Consider the following 25272-nt stretch of genomic DNA (forward strand, 5'->3'; position numbering starts at 1 on the left):
TTTGTAAACGTCATTACAATAGGATATTGCCCTACAGTCACTTGGTTGCATGGCCTGGAGTCACCAACTTTGTAGAATAAGAATCAGCAGTATTTGTTGATTCTTGCTGCTTGCGTCGAATTTCCTGTTCACTTATTCGGACTCACTAGGTACCTTCTTTTTGTCAAGGAATTGACCAGACTATACTCAGATGTTATCTATGTACTTTTATGATCCAATCGTATCATTTCACAATGATCATAGTTGTCTTCCACAATCATTTCAAATACTAGTTATCGACAGCCAGCCCGGTTTATACTTGGAGTTTTGCTTCAACCGTAGGCGCATCTTACAAACTTTCGTATTCACGCAATTATATTTACATGGGAAACTATATACATAAAGGAGGGAAAAAAAACATGACACTTGAGTTACACACTTTCTATAATGTACAAAAGTGCATATTGTATGCAATAGTACCTTTCTGGCACGTTCTTGAATCCAGAATCACGTCAGTCGGATGTTAAAAAGGAAGGCGGATCAGATCAAGTAAATCAAGAATCGAAGTAATAAATCTGGAGAGAAAAAAATGAACCGTTATGATAATGTACATTAGGAACTAAGAACACCTATCTATATATTATATACATAAACTCAAAGATCAGTATAACTGCAAAGAAGCATTGACAAACACGCTTCCATAATTTAGAAGAAACTATAAGGTTAAGCATCTCTATGCCTCGTTGGATCATGTAGTATAAACCTTCGGTAATCAGTACGTCTCAAATAACCAAGAAAAATTATTAGATCTATCACGAATAAGTTAATAAATTATCGTGAGCTTTCATTTTAAACAAAGACATCACACATTTTAATTTTGCAATCCATCTACCAGAAAAAATTTATGAACAAATTTTTAAATCATTACTCATTGTTCCTTAACATAAGTCATTTCGAGACCTTATTCAAATCTAACTATAACCAGGTTTTACTCATTTTTCTTAAATGAATATATGATAAGATATACTACTCAGTTATTCATCAGAAAGACACAGTGTCGATTGTATAGTTAGAAGAGTTTCTGATAGATTTATTAAAATCTCAAAAGTTCAGGTAATTTTTTCCCAAAAAAACAAGAGGGAAGAATGAACATATTATAAATTCCGTAATTAAAGGCCTAAACAATAGTTGATTCCTTGAACAATAAACATTTATAAAGTATAAGGCTGAACCTGAAACTGACTAAAAATATCATATGATATCAGAATTATACACACCCAAATCCTTTTACAGCACCAAAATACAGATAAAAGTAATATCTAGAGTAGGTATGAATTTCAGTAGGATTTTTTGTTTTGTTTGTTTACCAGAGAACATGATATTCCAAATGATAATAGACAGTTAGAAATTAAAATATTGTATTGGTGATGTATAGAGTCATAATTTGTATTTATAGTCCTTATACATAATTAATTCCATCTAAACCTCAAGCATAACACCAGGTATACCAGATTAGTTGCATTTATTTATGTTCTGCTCTTTATATAGATTATAAAGGGTTCATAAAAATGAAAAGCCAAAATGACTAAGACGCTTAAAAATGACCAATAAAAAAAGCATGACACTGATACAACATGTAGATGCGAAACTCTGGATTGATTTTATAGAGATGGCAGCAAGATTGTGATTGTTATGAGAAGTTAATTAAAATCTTTGAAGTTACTATCCGTGTTCCATTTTGTATTTAGTTGGCGTTTCTATTTAGTCATTTATGATGTTTGCAAATGGACAGATAGTGCAGACTATACAAATGAAATGTCTTACAACAAGTGACACCCTTCTCATCCATGTAAAGGGAGCCATTCTATTTGTGACCCTCCTTCAAGTCGATCCTCAATAACCTCTCTACAAAGCATTACCACCTGCTTGGAGGCTGGTTTTGGAGGTGACCTGAGAAGATCATGTTTTGAAATCTAATTGCAAGTTGGGGTTTCAATCCCCAATCTGAGTAACACTGTTATGTGTCATTTCAATCTATGCCAACAAGTACTGTTGATCACTCTGAGGCAGAGGAGGGGAACAAAGACATGGTGATCTATGCACTTTGGAGGAGCGCAGACGTGGCAGACCTGATGGTGAGTGGAGCAGATATCACATGGCATCATTTACAGTAGGACGAATACAGAGATGACTGCACCCTCTTGGCCCGACCAGCCTAGAAATCGGATGTGCTTTATGCATGACACAGGAGGCGACTACATAGAGGGAGCAGGGGAGTTCAGTGGAGATGGTCATATGGGGGTGACTACATGTAGGAGAAAGCGATGACATGCACCAGTGGAAGACAGACGAATGAGATACTATACTACTGGACAACTCTATCACTGATGAGTGCAGTGATGACAGCACCATGGAGGATTAGTTCCGATTGCACAGACATACCGGGGTGTCACTTGACTTGGCTAGCTCACTAGTGGAGGATCGGCAGAGTATGATTGATTGAATAGCGACATGGCATCAGTGGCATCAGTTCGTTGTTTGTTGGTTTGATAGTTGGGTTCATTGTTTGATAGTGATCCATTAGCTATAAGAATGGTACGCATGAGGATATGTGGTATTCATGAGGGTACGCACACATGTATCATTCCCCTTAGATATCTACTCAGATCATATAGTTCATCAGAAATGAGCAACTATCTTCGAGCACATGTATAATTCGTACATTTTGATGATATATATTTACCTTTCATAAAAATAAAATAAAAAATATAAAAATATAAAAGGGAGCAAAGAAAAGTAGAAGATGAGGAAGCCTACTTGGAGGGAAGTGGAATCGGAGCTGGAGAAATGTGAGTCACAATACATGATCATACATTAGTGCAACTTGAGTATGGTATGTGAGCCAACACTAGAGAAAGCTAGGGTTACAACGTGGATGGTTTAGCAGAGGATTAGCCAATGGAGATTTTTGTGATGTGACTTCTAGCATGGAAGGTTTGACATGGAAGAGCCAATTGAGACTTCCTGCAACATGACAAAAGGACAATTCAAAGCTTATCAGATGAGCTTTGGATTAGGATCTCGACACAAGGAACTATCCAGCAAAGTCAAAGCTTTTCATGGAAGACATAGACGAATGAAGCATCTAGCAATTAAGCCGCAAAAGCAGAAATTAGGCTTTATAAATGCACCAGGGATTTTGTGGCTTCTCGCATGTTAATTGGTAGGTGGAATCAAAAATTTCACCCATGTCGACCAGCTTGATCAAAAAATTTTCTTTTTTTGTTCCGTAAATGTAAATTTCATTCCTCAAGGAAATATGTATATCAAAACTTGTCACATATTAACACTATTAACACATGTAAGCTATGTGTGTCTCTAAACCCAAAACTTCCTCATCCTCCTTCCTCTCCTACTACCCATTGTACACATACCTATAGTTTAAAATCTCGAGCCGTTTTGCGTCACCTCCAGTGCAGCTGTGGCCCAAGCTCCCCAAAAGCATCGCAATGGCCCTGCGACATGTCCAAACGAATCATGATGGCCCGAAGGCTGTCGGCGACACGTCCGGACGCATCGCATTGGCATCGTGTTGACCTGGAGGTCACCGACGACGCAACCGGATGCGTCATGCTGGACCTGAGTCATGCGCTGGCTTATATATTTTTTTTAAAATAGTTTTTATTTTTTATTTTAAAATATTTAGATTAATTTTTTTTAGTTAATATATTTTATATTTAAAAAATATCGAAATTATATATTATACGGCACCGAAACTGTATCATTCCGATCCGAAACTATCACCTCGGCACGATTTGAGATTTTAAACTATGCATATAACTCCTAGACCTTAGGATATAGGCCAAACAAAACTTGTACATTTGTACCTTAATTTTGTGAATGATTCACTCTTTGGATCACAACAATCCCTCAAATACCCATTTATTCCAATATATCCATATCTGGTACACCATGGAGGCAAAAGCAATCTTCTTGGCCCAGTTCCGCTAGCCAACTCCTTGTGCTTCTTGAATTAACCATTTCATGGCACTTTGTAGCGTGGTCATTTGTCCCATATGGACATGTTGAACTCGTAGTTGAAGAATAGGTGTTCCTTAGTTTTCCACTTGATATTGTAGAATTCGCATGACTCTGTGTGCTGCTAGAATGTAATACGATCCTTGGTTATCAAGTGATACAGGGGATAACTATCGAATCCGTTGATTTGCGCACAAAAATGGGAAGCGACTTTCGAATCCGTTGATTCGCGCACGAATACCGGAAGCGATCTTATTAAACCTGTTGATTCACACACGAATAGCAAGAAATAGGAATCCAAAAACTACTTGAAACTTTGGGAAAAGAACAATGTTGCCGAATTAGTATTGATCAAAAACTCCCTTTTACAACTAAACAAAACGTTTATATAAACTACAACCTTAAATATGCAAAGAAAAGAAATACTGCAGAAAAGAAAATTCTAAACATACTAAAAATACAAAATATCATAAACAGACTCAAAAATCCAAAATATAAAAGACTGAAATTAACAAAGATACCCTAAATACCAAAGTCGGTAAAAATAATAAAAATAATAAAAAATATTAAAATTATTTTTCAATTCCACATCGTTCTCCCCAAGATGGAGAAAATTCGTCCTTGAATTTAGAATAGTATTAAATGTGGCATCAACTCAGTAAAATCTAATGAGAGCTACTGGACTTTCACCTAAGTGTTAGATAGCAAAGACTCTTCACTCACGAAGATATGCCTAGTGTTGCAGATCAAATAACCGCTAGGTCTTTTGAGTAGGACAAGCCCATAAAAGCATGTAGCAATTTCGCAAGATATGGCCGGATGTGTTGCAGCCTCAGTGATACTCTCTTTAATCTTCGCCATTGTCGTTTCTTCTCTTAGCTTATTGTACAGTTCTTCAACAACATCAAAGTGAACAGAGCTGTCAACTGTCTGTGTGTCATATAAGGCAGTTAATGGAGGCATAACATTCCCATCATCATCAAATTTAACTCTGGTTCCGAAAGGCTGATGCAAATTAATCTTCAACTTCTTTTTATTCAACACCCTTGTTCCTAATTCTGTTTTCCAGCTTCCCAAATCAAAAGAGGATGATTCATTGGGTATGAGTACTTTGTCCTCTACATCATCTGACCGAACATTTAGTTGTAACTTTCTGTTGTCAACTATAGCGTTAACATCATGGGGGCCCTTTTCACCATGATTAGCTTCAGTAGGTGCCAAATTTACACCCAATTTGCATTTCAAGAATCTCAACTTAGGGGTTACTGATAGACCAAGGGATGCTGCAAAATCTTTTATGAGAAGTTTGGTTGCATCAAAATACCTCTTTATCTTTCTTAAGATATATGGACTTTAAATATGTGAAAAATGCTCTCTGTGATAACTGCTGCATAGAAGGATATTTAACCTGTAGAGATGCCAATAATGCAGAAATGGATACTGGTTCTTTTGCCTTCCTTAACTTAATTGGAATTTTAGGTTCAACTGTGCGTACTCTTGCAAGCATCTCCATCTCAGATAGCATTAGAAACGACGTATTTTGAAGCAAGCAGTGCAGCCAACTCTATGAATGTAAGTTGCAATATCTTCTGGACAATTAGCCTGGATCACCCAGTCCACAGCAGAATAATCGAGTCCATGAGAGGCCACATCAGTTGAAAAGAGAACAGATGTTTCCTCACAAAATTGTAAATATGTAAGCATCCTTGCATTTTGCTTCATCCAACCATGCAAACATTTCAAAGGAATTCCTGGTCTAAGTTTCCTGAATGCCTCAAAAACAAACTTAGCCGGCTTGCAACTCGTAAGAAAAACAAGAATCTTCAACTTAAGATTTGCTTTGATGAAGCTCCATAACATACTCAATTTCTGGCCAAGTGGAACAATAAAGGTGAATTGAGTTAGTTGCTCAGGGGTGGCTGTTACGGATTTATCATGCACACTAATGTACTCAGGGTTTTTCAAGCTTAGCCTAGCCAGGTCCTTAACTTTGTTTGTGTTGCAGAGAATAGCAGGGTTTGCCTTTGCCTCGGAAGATGAGAGATGATGGCATCCAGCTCTTTCCTAAAACCAACATCGAGAATCCAATCAGCCTTGTCAAGAACTAAGACTTGAAGCTGTGAACAATCAAAGTTTGGATTCTCGTCCATGTGTTGGAGGAGTCGACCTGGCATACATATCAAAATATTGAGACTATTGACACATTCCTTCTGTGCATCAACATCTTTACTTCCACCCATCAGAAGGTCGCCACTCAGACTATGGTGTTTACCTACTATTTTCAACTCATCAAATAATTGTCCAGCTAATTCCTTCGTAGGGGAGATTATAATGCCGCCAACATCATCTTCTAAAACCCATCTTGCTCTATACAATTTCTCTATGACAGGAATAATGAAAGCAAGGGTTTTTTTTTTAGTCAATCTTGGCAGCGCCAAGGATGTCACGAACGCAGAGGGAGTGGGGCAGTGTAGCTTGCTGAATCTCGCTCAACTCCATGTATTTGGGCGCAAGGCCGTCCTTGGTTCGACCAGCAGGGGTGTCGAGCGAAGGGGTTGCCGTGAGGCAGTGTAGCTCGCTGACATGCCTCAACCCATTAGTCAAGAAGTTTGATTACATGCTCCTCCAAGAACCGCTGCATGGCTCTTAGTCTTGGGGCGGCACATGTATTTCGATTCACGTCTTTCTTATAAATAAAAATTCTTTCCTCTTCATCAAAAGCATTCTCCTGCTCTCCATCACCCGTTTCGACATCCAAGTTTGTCCAGTGATGTCGTTGGACCAGATTTCTTCTATTTCAGTTTTCAAAACTCGATATCATCCTTTCCACAGTCAATTCCATCCGTTCACCAAAAGCTTCCATCCGTTTGCCAATAGCGTGAACCTGTTGCTCCATATCGCGTTCATACACGTTATTGATGTCGTCAACGCGTTGTTGTCTTCTTGGTGGCATGACTCCACAAGAACGACTTAGCTTTGATACCAAACTATGCAGCGAATAACTATCGAATCCGTTAATTCACACACAAATACCAAAAAGAACTATCGAATCTATTGATTCACACACGAATATCGGATGCGATCTTCTAAATCTGTTGATTCACGCACAAATACCAACATCCAAAAACTACTCAGCATTATGGAAAAGAACGGCATGGCCGAATTAGTATTGATCAAAAACTCCCTTTTACAAAGAAACAGAACGCTTATATAAACTCCAACCCTAAATATGCAGGAAAGAAATACTGACACAAATGAAAAATTTTAAACATACTAAAAGTACAAAATATTCTAAACGGACTCAAAAATCCAAAAATATAAAAGATAGAAATTAACAAAGATACCTTACATACCAAACTCGATAAAAATAATAAAAACTACTAAAATTATTTTCAGTTCCTACATCACCAAGCGACCTTTTGCTCCCAACCACAATATGGAGGCTTATTTTGGCAGTATACAGCATGGCCAGCTACAACCTTTGTTGGTCTGGGAAACTCATAGGCTTGAGCAGTGCATATCCGGGTCTCCTTACTCTAGCTCGTGATGAGGTTAATGGTTGAATCTACCGAACCCGTACTTTGTAAAATCCTTCCTAACCTCGTCGATTGCTTAAAAAATGGTGAATCCCCTTTCTTTGGTTGTCAGTAGCACAATGATTTGAACAGAGGTATACTGGATTGTGAACAGAGGTATACTTTATTGATCCACTTGACCCATTGTGTGTCGGCCTTTGCATGGATGTCCCAAAGCACCTTGGAGAGTAGGAGCCTGATACCAACTCCTAGTATCCCTAAAGCACAGTCCTCCTTCTGATTTGGGATAGTATATATCCCTCCACACCACCAGAGACCTCTTGGACCCCCACAAGAAACAATCTGTGAAGTATGGTAATCCGAGTAACTACTGCTAGCATCGAGAAAACTGAAAACTCCACTCCTTGCAACACTGATCGAATCAGCTCAGCTCTAACAGCATAAGACAAGGATTTGCTGTCCAACTATTGATTAGAGAAGGTGCATAGTGCATAATCTTGAGTTTGACGGCTACAATCTATAAATGATTTGTTTTTTTAATTATCTAATATCATTCATCTTGTATATGTACACACACAAGATGGTTATAGGGAGACAACCAGGAAAAACCTCCACTATATTGTGGCTTAAATCACGCTGATTCGGCTTAAGAAACTCCTTTCACCGGTCAAACATGCGCTGAAATCTTCTGCCTTATGACTGTAAAAGCTAACTCAAGATTTAGGGCTACTGCTTTGGAAGTAAAGAGAAACTTCACTTTTGTGGTGGAATAAGTAAAAGGGGAAGGAGGTCTTCTCTATTACCTTGTTGCTGGAGGTAGTTGTGAAAGGCCGCAACCAACAATGGTTGGTGGCAAACGAGAACAGCTTGCTGTTATGACGGGCATCAATGACAACGATGACAACATCACCGACAGTAGTGCGTTGGTGGGTGATAGCGTATGGCAATGTGCAATGTGCTGTGTCAATGACAACGACGACAACATCACCGACACTAGTGCGTTGGTGGGTGACGACGTACGGCAATGTGCTGTGTCAATGACAACGACGACAACGTCACCGACAGTAGTGCGTTGGTGGGTGACAGCGTACGGCAATGTGCAATGTGCCACAGCGTGAGGGAAGTTAGGATTTCACAAAAGATCGAGAGGCGGCGGAGGAGAAGGGTTTGTGGGTAGGAGAAGGTGGGTCAGAGAAGATTAGGATTAGGGAAGCCTACAAGGCGCAGGGCTAATAAGGGAGGAAGAATCAAAGTTTTGGAATTTACACCTAAGCCCTTAAAAATTTAAACAATATAACATCAAATAGGATAACTATCCTATTACATCATATAGTTATTATATCATGCTAGTAGGTATATGTTTAATTGTTCATATTCAAAAATGTAAGTTATATTATGTATGCTATTGTATATGAAGATTCTGGTGTCATGCATGTGTATGATTATAATACGTTATTCGTTTCATACATTAATTGCTATTTATGTTGATGAATATAAGTTGTTGTCGAAGATAATCAATAAATTATATGATAAGTTTAATTAATTATATAAAAATATAAGGAATAGATTTAGTCTGAAAACAACTATAGTTAGCATAATAAAAAAATGGTTTATTCGTTTGAATATTATTAGTGAAGTGGTCTTGCCCAAAAGCATAACACTCAATGAGCATATAGCATTCATATAGTCAATCCCAAATAATTGAGAGTTTTGGGATAAAAAATGTTGATAGTGATGGTGTGTGGTGACTACGGACAAACATTGTTTGCAGCATACCACTAAAATCTACTAATGACAATGAACATAGTTAACCTACAAAAATCAGAACATATGAAACTAAGTTTGTTATGAACTGAAAATGTATGTCAATCAACAAAAAAATGTCTTCTGCCAATTTGCATTCGTGTTAAAATTTTAAATGAAGTGTAACAAAGAAGAATACCTTGATATCTTTATTGGAAAGTCCTGCAAAAAGTCTCCCATGCCAGTACAATAAACAAGTTACCACTGAGTCACAGTTAATAGAACCAATAGTACTAACTTCTGCTTCTAGTTCATTTTCCGACAACACCTGTAGATATCCACACGATAGAAATTGAATTAACAGGTTTAGGTGATGCATAGTGTGATACAAGATTAAAAGGATTATTTATTTAAATCTCTGTCGAAACACAGACCTGTAAATGAATGATTCTATCCCACCCACCAGTAAAAATTGACCCTTTATCTAAGTTAAGTGCAAAAATAGCACCATTATGAATTTGTTGTGATTTAAAAAGCTCATCATTTCTCCACACCTGATAACAATAATTATAGAAAAATAAATAAACACGTGTATATATTCACAAGCCACAAGTATAATCTTATCAGATAAAATGTCAATACAACACAGCTGCAGGTAGATAATTTTTTGAACGCACTTAGAAATGACTAATTTCTTTAAATAAGTGTTCAATATTAACTTTGCACAAACACTGCACATGGAGTATTATCAAGCTCCATACACTAAAAAATTAATATTCAACAATTTATCAATGGGTGGATCCAATTTTAATGAATATCCAAAGGGTACACCATAGTTTGGAATTTATCGAAGGACGTATTCGTTTACAAAATATCCTTTTGGCAACCTGCTTTGTCAGATCCATTACTGCCCAAACCAACAATCAATAAACCAAACGTCTAGATATAATGCAGTGGATTGGCAAGTCAATTTTGATCAACTGGTCATCGTCAAGTACTTTTGGCTAAAAGTGTTTAGTGACTATATGGTGAAACTATACATGGAAAACTCAGGAGTGCAACTATGCCTTTTAAGTGCGAATCTCAAGCTTCTAAGGTCATCAAATATTTTTCTTTTAGCCAAAAGTGCTTGACAATGCTCTTAGAGTTTTCCTAATTCTTTCTATGTTATTTTTCCCAAGGGCAAACAAGTACTTTTGGTCAAAAGTATTTTACAGCGACCAATCAACTAGTGTAGCATCCAATTGATTAGAATCACAGGCAGTCGATTAGCTATTCAACTAGTCATTGTCAAGTATTGTTGCATTCTATTGTTGAACCCTAGGAGTGGAACAATGCTCATTTGACACAAATTCAAGATCTCTACAGTCGTTAAATACTTTTAACCAAAAAAATTTAACAGAGCCCTATAAGGCTCAAAATTTTTTTAAAAAAAATTTAAAAAAATATGAACATGAAAAAACTTAAAGGAATGTCAAGAGTGCAATAGTGTTCATTTGATATGAATCTATAGCCTCTACAGCCATCATGCATCATCTTAACCTAATTGCAACTACTCTCTTCTAAAATTACTTTTATTTTTGTTTAGTTAGTAATTGCTTGTAAGACAGCCATGGTCCCAAGCCTGGATGAGAAATGTGTGAGGGTTACATTAGGGTGCCAGCCAGCGTTGAATTCAAATAAATGTTCAATGAATGGATCTATCAAACTATCGTGATAATGTTAAATTGTTCCATAGAAGAAACGCATTGTAAGGTCCAACGGTAACGCCATAACAAGGACCGTAAAGTCTCAACAAGATTGTCAGCCGCTAGGTTTGGTGTCAAGTTGTGTTGGTGCTCGTTGGGTGGAACGAAATGTTTCACCCGTTTCGACTGACTCGGCACGATGTTTTAATCCATGGTCTAAGATTTAGAATATGGAACATAGGAACGTTCTCACATAAAGAATAGATACGATGATTACAACAACAACCAACTCTTATCCCACTAGGTGGGGTTGGCCACAATAATTAAGAGAATTAGTATTTTGTGTGTACAAGAGATAAACGGAATAGAAGAGAAGACAAAGATATTTGAGAACTTGGATTTTAAGTTATGGTATAAGAAATGGAATAGGAATTGTTGTAGATAGAGTGTTAAAGGATGAAGTTGTAAGAGTAATTAGAAAGGGGAATAGGATTATAGCTCTCAAGATAATAGTGGCAAAAGAAATTATTAACATAATTAGCATATATGCACTGCAATACAAGCAGGATGGTTGAAATAGAGGAGAGCGTCAGATATTTTATGTGACCATAAAGTACCTCTAAATCTTAAAGGAAAGTTCTACAAAATCGCAGTTAGACTTGCTATGTTATATAAAACTAAATGTTGGGCTATGACTCGAGCACATGAGCAGAAGATAAGAATTGCAGAGATAAGGATATTAAGATGGATGTGTGGGCATACAAAGATTGACAGAATAAGAAATGAGAGTATTAGAGAGAAAGTTAGAGTTACATCTATTGAGGGAAAACTCTGAGATACACGTTTAAGATGGTACGGGAATGTACTTAAACGACCAATAAATGCTCCAGTTAGGCAATATGAAACTATGACAAACACACATATCAAACGAAGAAGAGGAAGACCAAAAAAACTTGGTTAGTAAAAATTTATTTAAGTATAAATGATGATATAGTAAGAGATAGAGCTCAATGACGTAAAAGGATCCATATAGCCGATGTCACCTAGTGGGATAAGGTTTGGTTATTATTGTTAACACCAACCAAGCTAGCAAACATATATGCACTTTAAATAGGATTAGATAAAGATACCAAACCTAAGTTTTCGAACAACTTATATGAGATTTTACAAAACATTCAGCGAAACAAAATGATTTTAATAGGAAGAGACTTAAATGGACATGACGGAGTGAAAAATAAGAAATATGATAGGGGTTATGAATTTGGATCAAGAAATAAATAAAAAAAACTATATTGGATTTTGCATAACATATGACCTTATAATAATTAATACGTTTTTTAAGAAAAAGGATTACATAGTCACGTTCAAAAATAAGAATAATAAATCACAAATTAATTTCTTTATGCTTAGGAATATTGATAGAAAGATTTGTAAAAATTGCAATGTCATCCTGGTAGAAAACTTAACTACCCAACATAGGTTAATAGTATTGAATATGCGCCTAAATCATAGTGTCAATAAAAGGAAAATATGCACGACTCCTATATTCAAGTAGTAGAAGTTAAAGGATGGGATGCAAAATATATTTAAGAAGAGGATAGAAGTACGAGTATTGGGAGAAATATATGATAATTCGAATACGATATGAGATAAGATGATATCAAAGTTGAAAATAGTAGCCAAGAGTATACTCGATGAGTCAAAGGGATGTGCACCACTAAATAAAGAATTTTAATGGTAGAATGAGAAAGTACGAAAGTGAAAAAAAAAATTGAACAACCTCTAAAACATCATATACTTGTAAGAATGAGAACAACTTTAAAAAATATATACAATAGTTAAGAAAGACGCTAAAAAAATAGTGAATAAAGTAAAAAAATAAAATTTTGAATGCTTTTATCGAAAATTATATCCAAAAGAAGGGAAATAGAGATTTTCAGAATACTTAAAGCGAGAGAGAGAAAAATAAGAGATCTTATCCAAATAAGATGCATTAAAATATTTTCATCACTTTTTAATGAAGATTTAGGTAACCAACTTAACTTGGGTAATTTAAATAGATCAAATGATTATAGAAATTTAAATTTTTATAATATAATTCAAACTTTAGAAATATAACAAATTTTAAATGGAATGCAAAATGAAAATATAGTTGGACTAGATGATATTCCAATATTAGTATGAAAGCGCCGAGGGAAACAAGATGTTAAATGGCTTACAATGTTATTTAACTTAATATTGAAAATGAAAAAGGAGACCACGGTAATCGAAAATCAATTTGGATTCATACCTAGAATGTTGACAATAGAAACTATACATCTTCGTAACTAATTGAAAAGTATTGGGAATAAAATCAAAATCTACATATGATATTCATTGACTTAGAAAATGTTTATAATAAAGTCCCGAGAAATTATTTGGAGAATTCTAAAAAAGAAAGGTGTTAGCATGGTATATATTGAACTAATTAAAAATATGTATAAGGATGTAACGACACAATTGAAGACTTCAGAAGGATTAACCGAATCGTTTTCTAAAAAGATAAGGTTACATCAAGGATCATCTTTAAGTCTCTATCAAATACTAATCATGGACGAACTCCCTGAACACATCCAAGATGTAGTACCATAGTGCATATTGTTTACATATAATATTATTTTGGTATCTAAGACACATAAAAGAGTAATGCTAAACTCGAATCTAGGTGGGAAACGATAGAGGTGAAAGGTTTTAGACTTTATAGAGTAAAAATAAAATATATGAAATTTAAGTTTAGTAATATTAGACATTATTAAAGACAGGAGATAATGAATTGTCTGTAACTAGAACTTTAAGTATTTAGAATTATTTTTATAAAAAAATGGAAGGATTAAGAAAGATATCTTAGATAGTGTTGGGGTTGCATGGTTTCAAACAAAGTCCCACATTAAAAACATAAGGGAAAAATCATGGGCTTATAAGGGAAAGATATTCCCATTGGTATGAGGCCTTTACGTAGAGCCCAAAAACAAAACCATGAGAGCTTAGACCCAAAGTGGACAATATCATACCATTATAGAGATATCTAAATTATTTTGGTCCTAATAGATAGAATAGATAATTGAAATAAAGGAGAGTATTGGGTGTTCAATGTGTTCATAAAGTACCTATAAACTTAAAAGGAAGTTGTACAAAAAAAACAATTAGACCTGTTATATTATATGAAGTTGAATGTTGGACTATGGCTGGAGCACATGAGCAGAAGATAAAAATTGCAGAGATGGAGATATTAAAGTGGATGTGTGGACATATGAGAATTGACAGGATAAGAAATGAAAATATTAGAGAGAAAGTTGAGGTTTTATCTATTGAAGGAAAACTCCAATAGACGTTTAAGATGTACGTGCATATATTTAGATAACTAATAAATACTCTAATTAGGCGATGTAAAACTATGACAAATATGCACATCGAACGTGGATAAGGAATACCAAAAAAAAAAAAATTTGGTTAGCAACAATAAAATAAAATTTATTTAAATATAGATGATGATATAATAGGAGATAGAACCACATAAAAAGATTCATATAGTTGTGTTTAATTAGCTTTTCTCAACACATGTAGATTCTCAAAAATGTATAAAATTATAATTTAATTGATCAAGTTTAGGTCAAATAAAAATAAAATCGTAATTATAACTTGTAAGTATCTTCTTAAATATCGAGGCCTCTCTCCCACGTTAGGACTCTCGCCCCCCTATGCATTTAGGCAACAAGGGTCTTGTTGGTTTTGATGAGATTGACAAAGGGTTTAAGTGATCTTTATGTTTATCTCACTTATGTGCTAAGTTGTGCAGAGTTTGCCAAATATACATGTTGTGATGGTTCAATGGCTTAAGGTATATAAGATTGAAGAAGGATAATGCATTTGAGGGGTCGCAAGACAAGGAGCATCAAAGCATACTAAACTGAGGTGAATTATGTAAAGGATGGCATGGGAAGGAGCTGAGGGCTCGTTGCATCCTAGGGATGTGAGAAGACCTCAAAGTTTAGATAAACTCCACCTGAAATGTGAGTCGAGTAAACTGAATATGGGAGGAAGGGTAGACAAGAGACTTAGGCAAACTCGACTTTAGAATTGATTGAAGTTAGGGCATCAATCAATTGATAATATCTAGTTAACTTGTGATCCAAATATCAATATACTCTAAGCTAGGTCTTTTTAGGGTATTATGGTTGGATCAGTCGACTGTTGGTATCAAACCTTGACGAATGAACAGAATATTGTAGAGTCTGGCTGAGTTGACTCATATTAAAACAAAATATTTGTTAGTCAACTAAACTTTATTGGAAGTGAACAAGATGTCCAGAAATCAATTGGAGCAACAATCAATTCAAACAAAGTAGAAGATGAAAGTTCCAATGACATTCGAATAAGATCCCAAGATCAATAGACTAATGGGTGACATTCAATCAATTAATGGTCGTCAAATCAGAAAATAGCAATATTCGATATGAAGGCTATAAAAAGGGCTAAAAGGGCTACGAGAAGGGCAATCCAACAGGTACAAACAGATCTATTATATTGTCTCCTCAAAATTCATTATTCTACATCATTTCTATATTATTGCTTGTATTGTTGATTATTGTAAGAGGTTTCTCCACCTCTATTGCTTAACTAAAGAGGAGAAAAATAGTGGACTCCATGTGAATAGGTCGTGGACATAGCAACCTGAGGGTTGTGAACCATCAACCATGTAAATTAAAAGCATCATTCTGGTTTGATTTTCTAGTTATGTTCTTTTTTTCTATTGTGCATAATGTTTTGTACAACATTAACATTGCAGGCGAGTTTTGGTATTCACCCCTTCACCACCATCCTGGTCTAATAAATGGTATCAAAGTGGGTTCACTTTTAAAGGACTAACAGCTGACGAAGCACATGGTCGGAGATGAATTCAAGATTCAGAAGATTGAGGAAAAGTTCACATCATGAAAGCGGAAGATAGCATTGTACTTCAAACTAATATAGACACGACAATCACAAATGAAGAAGGGTGCGATTGATGAAAATAATAATTTGATTTCTCTTTCCAAGTTGACAAAGAAGCTAAAGGTGGAGGTGGTAGCCAATACTAAAGCCAAGCTGGCATTCAAATACACTGTACCAAATTTGGTGATGAGTATAATTGGAAAATATTTAACAACAAAAGAATTATGAGAAAGGATCATCAAGATGCATGAAGGATCAATGAAGGAAATACTTGCACTGAGAGATTTGCTGCAATGAAAGCACAACACATTCACAATAATGAAGGGGGGAGCAAATTGAAGAATTACACTCAAGGTATAAACAACTTATTTTTGAACTAACAAGCGTTGGTGACAATATATCAAACAGGGATCTCATCAGAATGACATCGGCCCTAGCAAGAACCCAATATTGGAGTTCCATTGTCAATAGTTATTTGATTATCCAAGACCTAAATGTAAATAGTCTAAATTCACTATTTTCAGAATTAAAATTACATACTTCCAAGGATCCTGACAACAAAAAGGAACAAGCTTTTGAACATAGAACTATAGCCCTAACTGGAAAAGGAAAAGACCAAAGAGGATGATCCTCATGTTCAGATTCCAATGAGCAAAGAATAGACTATCTCAGCTACTTTATTTTTTTTTCTCTGTTTGTAATTCTACTCTTGTGCCTAAAATTCTCATCTAAGGAGTTTTGTTAGAGATTTCTCCACCTCCGAAAGTTATTCAAGAAGTCACGGAATATGGAGTAGGAGTTTGGGTTTTTGAAACATGTAAAAATCTATCTTATTAGGATTACTTATTTTATTGTTCTTAAATTTTGTATTTGTTGCCTTTTCGTTATTGTGTGCTAATCAATTATAAAGATCACACTATCAGTTATTTACCCCTCTCTAACCTTATATATCAATCCATCATATCCCTTCTTTGCTTCTTGCAACTTTATCCATCTCTGTGAGAAATATAATCCAGATGTGTTAGGTCCCTCTCTAACAAAATTTAATCCAATGATTGTTAGATCCCAGCTCATTAGCGCTTATATCTATTTGTAAGCTCTAGAATGCATTTTGAGTGCAAGGATCACTACTCCAAAATAATGATGTCATAGATCTCTAATTCTTCTTGTGCTCCTTTATATGCATCTTCTCACAACCAATCTAATTGATATACTATATCTAAAATCAGATATTGATTCATCCTACCCTTACACATAAAACAAAAATATATACTTTTATAAAGTCTAAATCATGAACATCTATCTGATGATTCTTTCTCACTAAGTGGTCCCTAGGGTAGTCGATTGGATATTTGCTTGTGAATGTAACAAATATCTTTAGAAAAGTCACTATATTTTCATTCATCATTATCATTTAGCCATTGTTTCAAATGAACAGCAAAAACATAATAAAATGCTTTCACAGGAATGTAGATCCATCAAGCACTAGGGCATCATAAATTAGTGTTTTAGTCCCCTCGGGGCGGGGCGGGGCGGGGCGGTGCGGTGGTTGAGGCATGGGGTGATGCCACATCATAAATTAGTGTTTTAAATTATTTAGAGTGTGTATAATATGTGCATTGGGTGTTAATTTATTTTTTCTCTTAGAAATTCATCACAAGGGTAAAGAGGAGCCTTAGGGTAATGCTAAATTTATTGTATGACCTTGTCTTCATGAGTTCGAGTCGTGAAGATAGTCTTTTGCAATGCATGATAAGGTTGCATACAATAGACCCAAATGTGGTCCGACCTTAGAACCCTGCATTAACAGGAGTTTTGTGCATCGGACTGTCCGTTTTAGAAATTCTCACAAGATGAAGCCTTGAAATTTGAACAATAGGCATTCAATAAAAATGTAAGTCTATGAGTTCAAGATGTAATATGCAGGAGTTGGATGCCCTAATTGAAATTTTCTAGCCACTTGGATGGATATCACACCATATACAAGTGCCTAAAGGACTCCTAGAATTTTTGACATGGGAGTGAGAACATACCTAGTGCGCTCCAACCTAACACAAGCTTTTCCATATTAGGAAAGAGTTCTTCCTGTCACGCCTAACAAGAACCTACACAAACCACTTTTGTGGTCTTACAAATGGCATAATGTACTAAGAAAATCCAATTTATGGCTCATCACTAAAAGTTTGTGTTGTATTGATACAACTTGGAGTACAGAACAATTTCAAAAGGCACCATATGTGCCTTTGCATACATCAAAGGATTGTCTTGCATATTAGCCTATACAAGTTCCTATACAAAGTTGGCTTTAATAGGAGAGGCAGTGGTCTATGTAGTCGTATATGTGGCCTATTTGACTCGCACATGTAGATACTCAAAAAAAAAGTTAATTATAGAGTCAAATTAAAATAAATCTACAACTATAACTTGCCCAAGACTCTTAAATATTCCACCCTCCCCCACCATATTATTTTTTATGCTTGTTATCAAAATAAAATAAAAAAAAAGAATAAATAGAGAAGACAGGTAGCGAGTGTGTGTTGGTGAGAGTCAAAGGAAAAGTATTATAATTCCTAAATTGTAATCTAAAAATGTCAAGTATACATAGATATATGCTATACTCCAAAAGCAATGGGGATAAAATAAAAAAAAAATAAAGTTTAGATTTTGGTAAAGTTTATATCTAGAAAGTGTTTTTGCAATTATAAGGACACCATAAATTTCTACAAGAATGGATAAGAAATATAATGCCTTAACACCACTAACCTTAAGAATGCCATTTTCATGGGCTGAGAGAAGGAAATTGTTTTCAATTGAAATGGATAAAATTGGAGCTGAAATTCCCGGTTCCTCATGTCCTAAAATTGCCAATGAACTGTGGTCATGGAGCCACCATGATCTGATGGTTCCATCCCAACTTCCACTATAAAGGACCCCATTAGCAACCGCCAAAGAAGATACAATGGATTTATGACCAGTCATGGTGCATGAAAGGGTGTAATCCTGGAAACACAACAAGAAGAGAAGGGACGCTAGTCAAAAGAAATTAATCCAAAATGATGGAGAACATTTTTATTACTAGAGCAGAAAAAGGCATAACACCTGCAAGGACCAGACTTTAATGGATTTGTCTCCTCCACCAGTATAGAGATATCCTGTTGAGGAAAGGGCTAAACAGTGAATTCCGCTATAACGCCAATCGTTATGTTCATACCATTTCTTGCATGGCTCTTGATCAAGAGATGCACCAATGTTCCAAACAAAAATGCCACTTCCACTGTCACCACTTATGCAAATTGGCATGTTCGTGTCATCTAAAACAAGGATAGCCATGATTCTGTGCTCATGGCCCTTCAAAGATTGAATATAAGAAAAATCCTAAGCAACACGGACAAGACAAAAAGATAAGATCATTAAAGATGTTCCTCAGGAAGAATTTGAAATGAAATGTGAAAATCAAAATTCTAGAGGAGTTAGAACAGTAGCCTTTTCGCTTATAGTTAAGCATTAACATTTGTATTATCAGGGCAATTTTTGGGAGGTGTATGTATTACAATGTAGATCATCACTAAAAAAAAATACTTATTTTGAATAATCAGATACAATGTTAAAACATGGCTTTATTTCCCACAAGTGTGCACCACCTGGAATAACATTCCTAGTCTCTTACTTCGGTCAAGAAAAATCATATAGTTTATTTTTGTTTTCAGCTACCTCTCATCGTGCAAGTCTAGATACTTTTATTAGATATTAGACATTTGACAATGACTCCCAGTCAATCCCTTTGACTTAACAATAAAATATGATGGTTTATCATCCAATAAAAAGTGCAGCATGCAAAGAGCGTACCTGCAAGGACCATACACGGATTGTCTTGTCAAATGAAGAGCTAAACAGAAAATCCCCTTCAAAGAAGATACATTGGCCGTCAGTTTCTAACTTTCAACTTCTTATAGGATTTGAAAAACAGGATTAGAAAGTGACTTGTAAATCTCATGCATAAAACTATTATCAAAGCAAGAAGAATGAATATGTTTATGTTGTAGTTGTCACACAACAAACATACAAAAGAAAAAACAAATGTAGAAAACGTAAGCCAACAACATATGGAAATTTAGTGGAATGATTGTTTACCATGTATAGCCAGTCCAGTTACACAATCACTGTGGCCCTCAAGAGTCAGGCTTTTTGGGCAGTGTCCATGAATCCTTTTAACAAGGTCCTCATCAATTTTCTCCTGTTGTGGATTTTGGTTATTGGACACATTGCTACCTATAATGTTGATATCTGAGGTACTACAAGCACTTGAGTTGCCAGCATGTGATGATTTCTTAACCGAGCAAAGTGAATTCCCGAGAACAAGGCAGCACAGTAATGTATCTTTTGCTGCAAATCCATCTAGAGGAGGAACATAATGAAGAAAAGTTTTTGATGAAGTAAGGACAATGCAATGCCAAATATCAGAGACTCTAAGCCTATTATGCAAGCCATAACTCAAGCCCAATGTAAGAAGATGAAGAATTTGCTCGAATTGGGTTCCTAGTAACAAATGTTTCAATTTAGAAATGACTTTTTCCTTCCAAGCATCATACAGTTCAACAAAATTCTCACATCTCCCTTTTTCAAGCATTGAAAACCAACTATCATATAACCCAGGAGAAATAAATTCATCCCCAGTAATAAGCATGGCCAAGATGCAGGCCAATGACCAAACATCTGAAGCATATTGAATTGGACCATCAGATCCACAATCCTTGCCGGAATCCTCATCATACACAAGCAGCGTCTCAGGACTTACAAATAATTGGTACTTGTCCTTGGCACAATGCTCTCCTCCTTTTCTGGATACAAAAGACCTGATATCTTCCTGAGTTCTCCAACTTGTTAGCAAGACTTTGTTAAAATCAATATGGCAATACCCAAACTCATCCAAAGAGACGCAGGAAATAGTTAAGCAACCACAGACAATGCCCTGAAAATGTAAACCCATCACTGCTTCAGATAGGTCCAAACCTATATTAACGAATGCAAGAAACTTGTCAGTTATATCTCCAGAAAGATTAAGCTTACTCTCACCCTTCAATACATCAGAAAGGCTTCGATCAAAGGTTTCAGAAATCAAGTAAAGATCTGAACTTTCTTCCTCCGGCTTCATCCACAACCCATAAACCTTACAAACCCCGCGTCTTTCTTTCCAGGACGCGTCTATTAGAAAACGCAGTGAAGCTCTAGTCCCGTCATCCAATTCGCTCAGGGCCTCCAACACGCGCGCGGTATAGCTGAGACGAAACCACTTAGATTCAGATTCTTTAGACAGAGACGAGACAGAAGCGACCGGAAGAAGAGTTACGAGCTGGTTGGCGCGAGAAAACCATGGGCGACCGAGAGGAGAGGGCATAATAGCCACCAAAACCTCGTCAGTTCTGATCCCAGAGGGGACAGGGTATATTGCTTCCTGAGGCAAGATGGAGTCTTTCCAGATGGCGTAGAGGCTACGATAGATTTCAGAGACAGGAAAGTACTCCAGAGTGCCAGATGGCTTCGATTTAGCACCGGAATCGGGGGAAGGGGATAAAGAGGAGGACGAGGAGACAGGAAGGACGCGGAGGAGATCGATGTTCTTAGGTAGGGCGGCGGGGCCAAGGGATCGGGAAAAGGGGACGATCTGGGTGCAAGCAGGGCATCGGAGGGCGTCAGGGAGGGCGTGGCTCGGAGGGGGAAGGACGACGAGGCACTGCTCGCAGATGGAGTGGCCGCAAGCCAGGACTCGCGGCACGGCCTGCTGTTCGTCGTACGGCTGCAGACAAACAGGGCACTCCGGCGACTCCATACCACGCAACCGACGATCAAGACTTTGGTAGTAGGAACACAATTTTTTAGGGAATTTTTCGAAGAGTGTCTCTAAAAAAATGCATTTGTATGAAAAAATTATTTCAAGAATAATGACACCTTTCTAAAAAAAAAAAAAAAAAATTGGACGTCATTTTCTATTAATATTTTTTTAATATTTTCAACAAATAAAATTTTATTTTTATTTTCCCTCTTTTAAATATTGTATAATTATTTTCCTATAAATTTTGTTCCTTATTATTTTTTTAGTTGGTAAAAATAAAAAAGACGTCTTTATTTTTATTATATTTTTCATTTTAAAAATATTCTTATTCTAACAGTTTTGTCCAAACTGATGCAACGTATAATAGTTTTGTCGAAATTACTATAATGTATAGTATATTTATTCAAAACTAGGAGTAATAATTTGATTAAAATTGTGTTCTAACTTAACAAAATTAATACGTGGAGCAATTTTGACAAAGTAATTTTAATCAATTTGAAAAAAGAATATTTTAAAATAGCAATGTCTCTTGTGTAATAATTTGGTTTAATGTTATAGTGGTTTTGACCAAAATTGCTACCCAAGTATTTTCGGGGGAAAAAATGAGATGGCATTTTTTAAAAAATTAAGGCATCTTTTAATGATAATAAAAATAATGGTGCCTTTTTAATTTTTTACTTTTTCCATAGGAAATATGACTTCAATTTTTCATTTATAATCCATATATCGACTTTCAATCCAACTAGCTCTGAAGATAAAGCCTAGCTACTAGAAAATTCTAAAAGCACAAGTGGCTCCTTATCAAACCATTAATATCCTAGATTTTTTATTTAACTAGAGAAAAATATCCTACATAACATTGTAATTTATATTTATGTTAATGTAAAAAGTGTCATAATTAAAATTGAATTTTGATGTTGGTACAAATTAAATCATCTTATGAGTTGATAAGTTATGTTAAGCCTACAAAACTTAATGATACGGTACATATTTTGTGGGAGCAGTATGATGATGTGGTTATAAGTCAATACCACAAGAAGGTCAGGAGTCAAGCTGACTTGGAGGTCAGGAAGGTCAGAAGTCAAGCCTCCGTGGTTGGTCAGCAGTCAAGCTGACGTGGAGAGCAGGGGGGTCAAAAGTCAAGCTTACGTGGCCAAAGTCAAAGTCTCAGCTGACGGAACGGTCAAAGGAGAGGATTATAAGACCAGCCCTGATAGTGGGCAATAAACGGCCCCGCGGGCCAGATATAACAAGGACTGAGACTACAAGTTAATTAAAAGTCTGGACACAGACTTGACGTGCAGGTCGGGACATCCAAGCCAGGGATCAGAGGTCTGTCACAAACCCGACGTACAGGTCGAGACATCTAAGCCAAGGATCAGAGGTCTGGCACAGACCTGGCGTGCAGGTCAGGACGTACAAGTCATGGATAGCAGCAAACAGTAAACGGGTCAAGACACAAACCCAGCGTGCAGGTCGAGACATCCAAGCCAAGGATCACAGGTCTGGCACAAACCTGGTGTGCAGGTTGGGACATCCAAGCCAAGGATCAGAGGTCTGGCACAAACCTGGCGTGCAGGTCGGAACGTACAAGCCATGGATAGCAGCAAACAGTAAACGGGTCAGGACACAGACCCAGCGTGCAGGTCGGGACATCCAAGCCAAGGATCACAGGTCTGGCACAGACCTGGCGTGCAGGTCGGGACATTCAAGCCAAGGATCAGAGGTCTGGCACAGACCTGGCGTGCAAGTCGGGACGTCCAAGCCATGGATAGCAGCGAACAGTAAACGGGTCTGGACACAGACCCAGCGTGCAGGTCGGGACGTACAAAATATGGATAGCAGAACAGTAAACAGGTCTGGACACAGACCCAGCGTGCAGGTTGGGATGTACAAGCCATGGATAGCAGCGAACAGTAAACGGGTCTGGACACAGCCCCAGCGTGCAGGTCGGGACGTACAAGCCATGGATAGCAGCAAACAGTAAACGGGTCAGGACACAGACCCAGCGTGCAGGTCGGGACGTACAGGTCATGGATAGCAAAACAGTAAACAAGTCGGAACATAGATCTAGCTGGCAGATCGGGATGTAGAGACCGTAAATCGCAGATGACAAAGGCGGGTCGGAATGCAAGCTTAACACACAGATCGGGACACACAAGTCAGGGATAATAGTATATAAAAGTAGGGCAGGTACAGATCTCGGAAGGCAGACTCGGCCTCCAGACGCTACAAGACGAGCAAGCCAAGGAATCGTAACCGCTTGTCAGAGAATGTCAGAGAATAATCAACATGTCAGGGAATATTCTTACAGTCAGGGCTCATTACCCCTTTTGATTCCGTCGCCAACTTATGAAAAGGTGCCACCTGTCATCCACCGCCAGACAAAGTCTGACAGCCGACATTTCCTGACATCTGTCAGACCCAGAAACTTCCATTGCAGTATAAAAAGGGAGGCTTTGTCCCTTGCGCAGGTACGCTCACTCGTCATTTCTCACTAGTCTTTACTTTTCGTCCTTTCTCTGTGATTTCTGGGGAAAAAGTACCTGACTTGAGCGTCAGAGGGCCTGACCTGAGGACTTTTTCCCTGGTTTCTGGTCTCTAACGACTGGTGGATTCGTCTGAGTGTGCGCAGAGCGACAGCGTCATCTTCCTGGTCATCTCTCACCGTCAACAGCCCGTGTGAATCTTTCCAGGAGGGTACCCGGTAGAACCAACGCTTCAACGACTTTCTGTCAACTTTCCGCACAAACAAGGCCCGCTTTCATCCGACTCAGCTTCCGGACGGGATCACTTAACAAGAAAACTCTACTAGATTAAGCGAACCAGATACTAAGTCACGAAGACTTAATAGACCAAAGAGACTGGACACTAAACAGAAAATCCAAAAAAAATAGAAAATCCAAAAAGGACAGATGGACCTAACATATGATAGGACGGACTTGATGGATTAGCAAAGACCAAATATTGAATAAAGAAAAATCCTGATGACTCTAGTGATCTAATAGCAAACAAAGGAAATCTAAGTAGGTTAATTAGACCTAATTTTGGCACAAGGTGAGTAAATATAAACTCCTAGAGTGGAGATATTCTTCGAGAAAGAAGGACAAATAAAGACGAGCCCTCAATCGCTATGAGGATGGACTTAGATTCTGAAGTCGAAAATGCATTATGTTATATTCTATGCTAACTTGGTCTTGTAGAGTTATGTGACCGAACAGGTTAACCGATTGATTGAACGATCTGAGAGACAGAACAGTAAGGTCCGATCAACTAGAAGCTGAGGTGGCATGTATATGTGACATGACAGCCAAAGTGTCTAATGTGCTGACATGGTATCTGAAGCAGACGAGGATAAATCTTGAATGGCTGACATGGCAAAGAATATAATTTAGCTTGCTGATGTGGCATGATGCAGGGTCAATAATAAGCTCAACGAGGCCGAGGTTCAACGTTTTAATGTTGGCATGTTAAAGACAAATGGCAT

At 37.0% G+C, this 25272-nt stretch overlaps 1 protein-coding gene across 3 annotated transcripts; it reads right to left on the reverse strand.

Annotated features, from left to right (window-relative positions):
* Positions 1–310: 310 nt before the first annotated feature.
* Positions 311–21878, reverse strand: LOC122046504. Of its 3 annotated transcripts, XM_042607231.1 has the most exons (8): positions 20087–21877; positions 19802–19857; positions 19055–19330; positions 18719–18955; positions 9731–9850; positions 9496–9624; positions 2797–3003; positions 311–554 (listed from the first exon to the last, which is right to left on the reverse strand). In XM_042607231.1, the coding sequence occupies exons 1-7, from the start codon at positions 21780–21782 to the stop codon at positions 2962–2964; spliced, it is 2556 nt and encodes an 851-aa protein (XP_042463165.1). In that variant the 5' UTR covers positions 21783–21877; the 3' UTR covers positions 311–554; positions 2797–2961. The 3 variants fall into 3 exon arrangements, with proteins under 3 accessions (XP_042463165.1, XP_042463166.1, XP_042463164.1); XM_042607232.1 differs by lacking the exon at positions 2797–3003 and having other exon boundaries at positions 20087–21876; XM_042607230.1 differs by lacking the exons at positions 311–554; positions 2797–3003 and adding an exon at positions 7167–7895 and having other exon boundaries at positions 20087–21878.
* Positions 21879–25272: the final 3394 nt, after the last annotated feature.

This window comes from Zingiber officinale, chromosome 2B (genome assembly GCF_018446385.1).
Source record: "Zingiber officinale cultivar Zhangliang chromosome 2B, Zo_v1.1, whole genome shotgun sequence".
NCBI lineage: Eukaryota > Viridiplantae > Streptophyta > Magnoliopsida > Zingiberales > Zingiberaceae > Zingiber > Zingiber officinale.